This window comes from Borostomias antarcticus (assembly GCF_949987555.1).
Source record: "Borostomias antarcticus genome assembly, contig: scaffold_65, whole genome shotgun sequence".
Classification (NCBI taxonomy): domain Eukaryota; kingdom Metazoa; phylum Chordata; class Actinopteri; order Stomiiformes; family Stomiidae; genus Borostomias; species Borostomias antarcticus.
Window position 1 is genome coordinate 1,000,376 of NW_028176587.1, and position 8,261 is coordinate 1,008,636.

The following is an 8,261-nucleotide window of genomic DNA, read 5'->3' on the forward strand; positions in this document are numbered from 1 at the left end:
CGGGTACTTTCATGCAAGTACTCCAAACCTACCTGTAAGAACCCCGTACTTACCTGTAAGTACCCCGTACCTACCTGTAAGTAAAAGTACCTATGCTACTGTGCACGCCATGTACGTACCCGGTAAGTACCCCGTACCTACATGTAAGTACCCGGTATGTACCCCGTACCTACATGTAAGCAGGGCTGAAAATTAACACCCGCCAATGGCGGGTAAAATTTAGATTTGGCGACTAAATTTCGGAGGCTATCCGCCACGCTGGCGGGTAAATGTTTGTACCAATAGAGTCATGTAATAAATGATGCGTGCGATGTCGCCACATCCATGCCATAGACCGGCGTTCTGTTTGTTGTGCGTTGCTCCCCCGCTGCACCAAATCAAGTTTTCAGTCACATGACTGTTGCCTCGCGCACTAGGAGAGACTGGTGACGCGAGGCTACTCGCGCACAGAACATCGTTCCCATTGACCTCAGAGGACGCGCGCTTCTACAGTCAACACCTACAGTAGATGTGTACCATCCTGTCTCTGGGCTTCCATAGCATACCAAGCCACTGTTTCTCAGAAGGGATGTCTTTGATCGCTTGTCATGTATCTTATAAACTCTGATGACGGTACTGGTTCCTCCTTGACTGACTTCACTGGTCATCCAGCCATAGGCGTAGTTTTAGGTATGGACGCTATGGACATGTCCATACCAAAGCCACGGAAACACGAATTGTCCCTACCAAAAATAATACAGAGTGAAAACTGTAGTTTTTTATTACCATTCACAACTTGCGAAAGCAAAACGGTTGGGAATTAAGACCAGGTTGACAGCTGCGTTCAGCAAGCTATCCAATCAACAATATACAGTAGCCTACTTTCCCTCCCTCCCTCTGTGACCCAGCGAGGGCCTCGCGAGCTCAGCAGCTCACAGCACATCGAGCATCGACTGTCGGCAACAGCGGGAATTTTGATTAAGCAGAAGTAAGATTGAAGTTATTGAACAATAGGGAATACAATATGTTGACCGACAATTATTTTTCTGTACAGAGTTGTATCAATGATAATAGTTTAGTTTGCGTCCTACTAAATGCCTATGTAAACTGTTAGTGCTAGCTGGTGGTGCAGCTAGTCAGAGCTGTACGTATTACCTATAACGTTAGGTCTCGTAAACGTTTGCTGAGGCAGAGATAAGGTGCTGTAATGTTGTCATAACAGTTGTCTTTAGCTAGTAATAAATCAGTTTTGGTATAACCGTTGCAAATTCCTAGGTTTGAGCAATGACTAGCTAGGTTCACTCGCCCACTGAATTGCATAACAGGCTAAACAAACGAGACTAGACGTCTGGTTTGTTTATGCAATTCAGTCCAAGTCCAGCGTAATTATGTTCATATTTCATATGCTACACAGAATAGGCTGTAGGCTACACGGAAAAGAGTGTTTCATGTCTGCAAGTAGTTTGATATTGTCAATCATTTCCCTTTTATGACCAGAAAAAAATTGACAGAAATGGACATTGTAATTTTTTTGGTCAAAGCAGCAGAAAGGCAGGACCTGGAGAGGCAGGCGGTAGATGCATCAGGGTTACAGGTGAGATTATAGTCTGACTCAACAGATGTAGGTTTTGTGGATAAACCTTGTCATTCGTTGTCACATTGCCCAATCAGTGGCGACAGAAATTAATCTGATTCGGCCACCACCCAGATTCAATCCAGACTACGTGAAACAACAACAACCTATTGTGTCCCTTCCAAAGCTCAAATCAAACCTACGCCCCTGCATCTTGCAACACTTAAACTATGTATAATCGTACTGTGCCATGCTAGGAGTAGCCAATGCACTGTGATATCTTATGATCACTGTACTACAGTGTATTGACTGCATGAATGTGACCCCGGTGTGACTGACTGGTTGTCCCTGTGCCCCCCTGACCCCCATAGCCTTTAGGAATGACGAAGCCCTGCGAGACTGTCTGGGTGGAGGAGCAGCTGCAGAACGTGGCCAGAGACATGGGCCGCCGGATGGCCATGATGAAGAGGGAGTTGAGGGAGGAAGACGAGAGGAGGAGGAGGCAGGAGAAGGAGATGAGGAGGAGCGAGACAGCCAGGATGGTAGAGGAATACCTGAAGGACAGAGAGACGCAGAGCCAGGAGAGGGAGAGGGACCTCGTCGGCTCACAGATGCCCAGGTTGAGGAGGGAGGCGTGGGTGGAAGATGAGGGGAGGCAGGAGGAGGAGAAGAGGAGACCCGGGAAGTCGGAGGGGCGTCTGGAGCGCATGCAGGTGCTCCTGACGAGATCGATGAACGACCGGGTGACCGCGTTGAGGGTCGAGTTGAGGGAGGAAGATGAGGGGAGGAGGAGTAAGGAAGGGGAGAGGAGGAGGAACGAGATAGCCAAGATGGTTAATAAATGCCTGGAGGAGAGAGGGGAAAGGAGCCAGGAGAGAGAGAAGTACCTCCTGATCAGGGAGTTGGACCAGCGGATGTCCAGGTTGAATGTGGAGTTGAGGGAGGAAGAAGAGGGGAGGAGGATTGAGACGGCCAGGATGATGAAGGAGAGAGTGTTGTGGGCCCAGCTCGGTCTTTGGGTCCAGTCCGGGAGTCGAGTCGTAGGGGCAGTGAGGCACACGCTTCGAGGACGCGGACTCCACCCCTTGCCGGAGAGGCCGGCTCCGCCCGGCAGCAGCAACAATCACCTGCCAACTCGTTGCAGCTGTTGCCTGTTAGCGGAGCCTCTACAAGAGGACGCTGGAACCACCGCTCGGGGCTCAGACGTTTCTAGCCCTCATAGGGTAATCAGACGAGCTGGCTATCGCCCCTGATCCATTTTGAAGTTTGCTTATTTCGACTAACGATTTGTTTTCCCTGTGTTGTGTTCCCTCTTTTGTTCCCCCCGGAAGGTCCAGCGTCCTCGCGCCTCTCCGGCCCCCGCGTCCTCCCGGCCTCCGCGCCGCGTTTCCCATTCGCTTCCTGCCCTCGACTCTCCCCTCCCGGACTCCGCTCCCCGCACGCCTCCTGGACCTCCCTCGCTCCGCGGGACTGCCGCCGCTCCGCCTCCTCTCACCACCAAAGACCGCCAGAGTTCCCGGACCCTTCCCTCCACCTCTCGTAGGGCCTCGCAGCACATTCACAAACACATTCCGGCTGATACCCATACCGCACACACCGCACCCACGCACCCCTCTTTGTTTCCCCATCTCATGTACATACCACACACACGCATCCATACATACCCCCCATTGGTTTGCACCTCCCCCATTTTGTTGTGGCACCAGTTCTCCCCATTTTATTATTTATTATTAAACGGCCAAGTGCCAACCACTCCCCTCTGTCTGCCTGTTCTGTCCGGGGGTCTCACTACACGGGTCCAGGGTCCGCGTTCCTGCCCCTGACAGAGAGAGGTAAAGAGCCAGAAAATGGAGCAGATGCAACTGGAGAACATGATGGCCGTCATGATCAGGGAGTTGGACCAGAGGATGAAAAGGTTGAGGACGGAGTTGAGGGAGGAAGATGAGGGGTGGAGGGGGGAGACAGCCAAGATGTCTGATATTGCTGTTCAGTGTCCCTCTAGGGAGCTGGCGACCAGTGACCAGCTGCCATCTCAGACATCTGGGGGCATCTTTGCTCGCCTGAAAAAGATGAGGAGTGAATTTAAGATGAGACAGCAGGAAAAGAAAGAGAAGAGGAAGGCCAGGCAAGAGGAGGAGAAACAGAAAAAGAAAGAGGAGAAAGATAGAAAGCAGAAAGAAAAGGAACACCAGAAAAAGATGAAGGCTCTAGAGAAGCACCGGAAGAAAACCGAGAACTTCCTGGACTTCATGAAGTGCAAAGAAATGGAGGAGCGGAAGCAGAAAAAGAAAGAGGAGAAGAAAGAGAAAGAGGAGAAGGATAGAAGGCAGAAAGAAAAGGAAATTGAAAAGCAGAAAGAGAAGATGGCTGTAGAGAAGTGCTGGGAGAAAACCGAGGACATTAAAAAGTGGAAAGAAGAGGAGGAGAGGAAGAAGGCCAGGGGAGAGGAGGAGAAAGAGAAACAAAGAGGAGAAAGAGAAAGATGACGAAAAGGGAGAAACAGTAAAAGAAGGGAGAAACAGGAAAAGAAGACGCAGGAGCTGCTGGTAGAGGAAAAAGAACAACCATTGCAAAGGTGAGAGTATAGCCACATAGTATACCTTTAGCATCACCTGTGTTTCCTTCACAGTACTTGAAAACACACAAGCAAAATCAGTGACTGACAATATACTGTGGATATGTGAATGTATTTGTAATGACAGTCACTGACCCAGACGTCTGTGTCTTTGTTCTCTTGCAGATTTTTCGATATTTTCAAAAATATCAGAGACCAACACCCTCAGACAGACAGACAGACATCACAACAATTGTGCAATGTTCTATAGGCAGGGCTGAAAATTAACTTTTAGGCTCACCTGCCAAGGGGACTGGTAGATGAAAAAATCCACCGGCCAAGTATATTTTTTACCGGCCAAAATAATAAAATAATTAATTTTTTGTCACATTATACATCTGTTTCAGTACTTTTCATTCAGATAATAGTATTATTTTGAATACATGCTTAAGGAAGAGGCCAAAGTAAAATTTAAAATAAAGTAGTTTAATTCAATGGCTTGAAACATTGCAATTCATATAAATTCAAATATTAATTTCCATTCACTTCCACAGTGTAGAATTATCCATAACTAGCTAACCCTACACAAATATGAGATATAAATGATCCAAGCCTTAACCTCATGGTCTTTATGAGTTTATGAACAAAATTAATATACTGTAACATATTCACAGCCTGTCATCATGTAAAGTTAAACCTGAGCTGGATGCAGGGGCGTAGGTTTGATTTGAGCTTTGGTAGGGACACAATAGGTTGTTGTTGTTTCACGTAGTCTGGATTGAATCTGGGTGGTGGCCGAATCAGATTAATTTCCGTCGCCAGTGATTGGGCAATGTGACAACGAATGACAAGGTTTATCCACAAAACCTACATCTGTTGAGTCAGACTATAATCTCACCTGTAACCCTGATGCATCTCCTGCCTGCCTCTCCAGGTCCTGCCTTTCTGCTGCTTTGACCAAAAAAATTCCAATGTCCATTTTTGTCTGGTCATAAAAGAGAAATGATTGACAATATCAAACTACTTGCAGACATGAAACACTCTTTTCCGTGTAGCCTACAGCCTATTCTGTGTAGCATATGAAATATGAACATAATTACGCTGGACTTGGACTGAATTGCATAAACAAACCAGACGTCTAGTCTCGTTTGTTTAGCCTGTTATGCAATTCAGTGGGCGAGTGAACCTAGCTAGTCATTGCTCAAACCTAGGAGTTTGCAACGGTTATACCAAAACTGATTCATTACTAGCTAAAGACAACTGTTATGACAACATTACAGCACCTTATCTCTGCCTCAGCAAACGTTTACGAGACCTAACGTTATAGGTAATACGTACAGCTCTGACTAGCTGCACCACCAGCTAGCACTAACATTACAGTTTACAGGCATTTAGTAGGACGCAAACTAAACTATTATCATTGATACAACTCTGTACAGAAAAATAATTGTCGGTCAACATATTGTATTCCCTATTGTTCAATAACTTCAATCTTACTTCTGCTTAATCAAAATTCCCGCTGTTGCCGACAGTCGATGCTCGATGTGCTGTGAGCTGCTGAGCTCGCGAGGCCCTCGCTGGGTCACAGAGGCGATGGCGGGAAAGTAGGCTACTGTATATTGTTGATTGGATAGCTTGCTGAACGCAGCTGTCAACCTGGTCTTAATTCCCAACCGTTTTGCTTTCGCAAGTTGTGAATGGTAATTAAAAACTACAGTTTTCACTCTGTATTATTTTTGGTAGTGACAATTCGTGTTTCCGTGGCTTTGGTATGGACATGTCCATAGCGTCCATACCTAAAACTACGCCTATGGCAAGATGTCACAGTGAACTGGCTACTGCTATTAATAGCAGAGCAATACAATACATCACAGTACAGTACTGCTCCTAATAGGTTATGTACCAATTTACATTACAGCAAGCATACTGTAGTTATACAGCACTTTACAACACAGAACAGTGGGCCCATACCTAGCTACTGTATACAGGTAGTTAAGGGCAAAGCGTCTGAGCATCAAGAGACTAACAAGCTGAACACATCAGCACGCAGAGTGAACAGTCATCATGTATTGCAAACATAAAGGCAGCAGCAAGAAAATAGGAGAGAAAGGAACAGGATGAGAAGGTAGCAAAGCTGCTGGTCAAAGCTACCAGTCTGCTGGTCAGTTTTGAGTGTCTGTAGCTATCTGGTACGCTACAGGGAAAATAGAAGGCTAGATAGTTGGCTAGATAGTAGGCTAGTGCTGATGATTTCTGTCACAGCATACACTGCATGCCCTCTCCAGTCCCCTAATAGGTCTTATTTCATTTCCACTTGACTACTAACTTGATTGAGCATGCTACATTTGAGCAGTAGGATGATAATATGGCTAAAAGGTAGGCTACAAGATGCACAGTGCACAGGCTACTCCTATCATGGTACAGTACTCCTACACATACAGTAACTTCAGTTTTACAAGATGCCACAGTGCACTGGCTACTGCATGAATAGCAGGGCAATACAGTACCATGCTCCTTCAATAGGTTAATATACCACTTTATATTACAGCAATACTACAGCCTATATTTGGATATACAGGATTTTACCACACAGCACAGTAGGCCTACTGTAGCTAGATAACACTTTACAAAACAGCAAGCAAAACAATATAAAATTATTATTATCATTATTGTTATTATTATTATTAAATCACTAATGAAGAGGAGGTTCACCCAAGAACTCATATTACCCAGACACATCACTGCTAGTCCTGTAATCAACCAGTATCGCTCTCAACCTGGAAATAATTTCTAACCTGGTTAAACAAAGTTCTGAGAGAATTATGTGCTGTATTCTGTCTTCAATTGGAGGTGTTTTTGTGAAAGACAGCAATACAGAATAATTGTAGAAAATTCCAACTCTAAATTCTATCCCTATTATGGACTTACTTGTTTTCTCTAAATTCGTGTGTCAAATCCAGAAGTCACTAGCTACTCTGATGAGGTGGAATCGGATCACTGACTATTTAAGTGTCTGCCTCGTAACGTCTACTCTGACGTCATAAAAGCAAGGGGAGATGTAAAGTGACATGGCATGGAAGCTCCAAGATGATTGCTCTGGTCTGTGTGCAAGTTACTTTTTGAAAACGATGACTTTCTCATGGCATTTTACATCCACTTTATGCTAGGTAGCTTTTCTGCTTCACTGCTGTCTTTTGTTTCTAAAGGATGGTGAAAATACCATGACTATTTTTACTTTGCATGTTGGATGACAACTACTCACTAGGGCTTGTCTAGATATCCTCAAGATACCATTACATTCCAATATTTGTGTCAGCACCTGTAGGTGTGAACACAGAATTTTTATTTTTTTAATTTTTAATTTTACAAAATCTATTGTCTTTGTAGAGTCATGTTTTAACAACATTTTCCATGTTCTTGAACATTACAATCAATGTTTTTACAGTCGTCGTTGAACTGTTGATTGTGAAATATGAAGTGTGTAGCCTCTGCTGCTGTAACAAGTATGGCAAGTGTGGTTGACATCAGATAGGATGCAATTTGAACCATCTTTGAATGATCGATTTTACTCTATTCTTCTTATTTGCACTAGTATTCAAACTATTCTTTAGTCCATGGCGCCACGTACAGTACGTCTTTAATTTGAGATTCATGGAGGGACTTGGATAATATTGAAAACACTCCTTTTTAGTTTTGAAGTTTTAATTCATTTTATTGGTTTGCTACAAACCTCGGATACCATTCAGTTCAGTATAATCGGTATTAAAACTGGATTATATCGCTCACTATTATGTTATATTGCGAACTACACCAGCAGCTTCATAGCTAGATGCTGACTAGAGCCTGTCTGTTTCTTGTTACTGCTTTATGATTATCCGAGCCGATTTTAAAACTCCCAGTGGATTCAAGATTGTCTGCGTTTGTTAACTTTGTGCCTAAGGGTTTCTTGCCAAAATGTTTTAGTGTAACGTTAATGTTTAAAGTTTTTAGTGTAACGTTAATATTAGATAAGGCCAGAGATTATTTCATTTCCTCTATGGTCATTTTACACCAATTTATACTCAGAAAATTTAATACAACTAAGGATTTGTATGGCAGTCTCAGTCTCCACCATAGGGCTCAGTGCAATTTCAATTTGAGACTATATTACAGAGA

The 8,261-nt window shown here is 44.4% G+C and overlaps 1 protein-coding gene across 1 annotated transcript; it reads left to right on the forward strand.

Moving 5' to 3' along the window:
* Window positions 1-2,163: 2,163 nt before the first annotated feature.
* LOC311328296 (uncharacterized protein) lies at window positions 2,164-3,375 on the forward strand (the record flags this gene model as incomplete). Its single annotated transcript, XM_084462283.1, has 2 exons — window positions 2,164-2,775; window positions 2,884-3,375. The coding sequence occupies 2 exons, from the start codon at window positions 2,164-2,166 to the stop codon at window positions 3,373-3,375; spliced, it is 1,104 nt and encodes a 367-aa protein (XP_084318409.1).
* Between the last annotated feature and the right edge of the window lie 4,886 nt (window positions 3,376-8,261).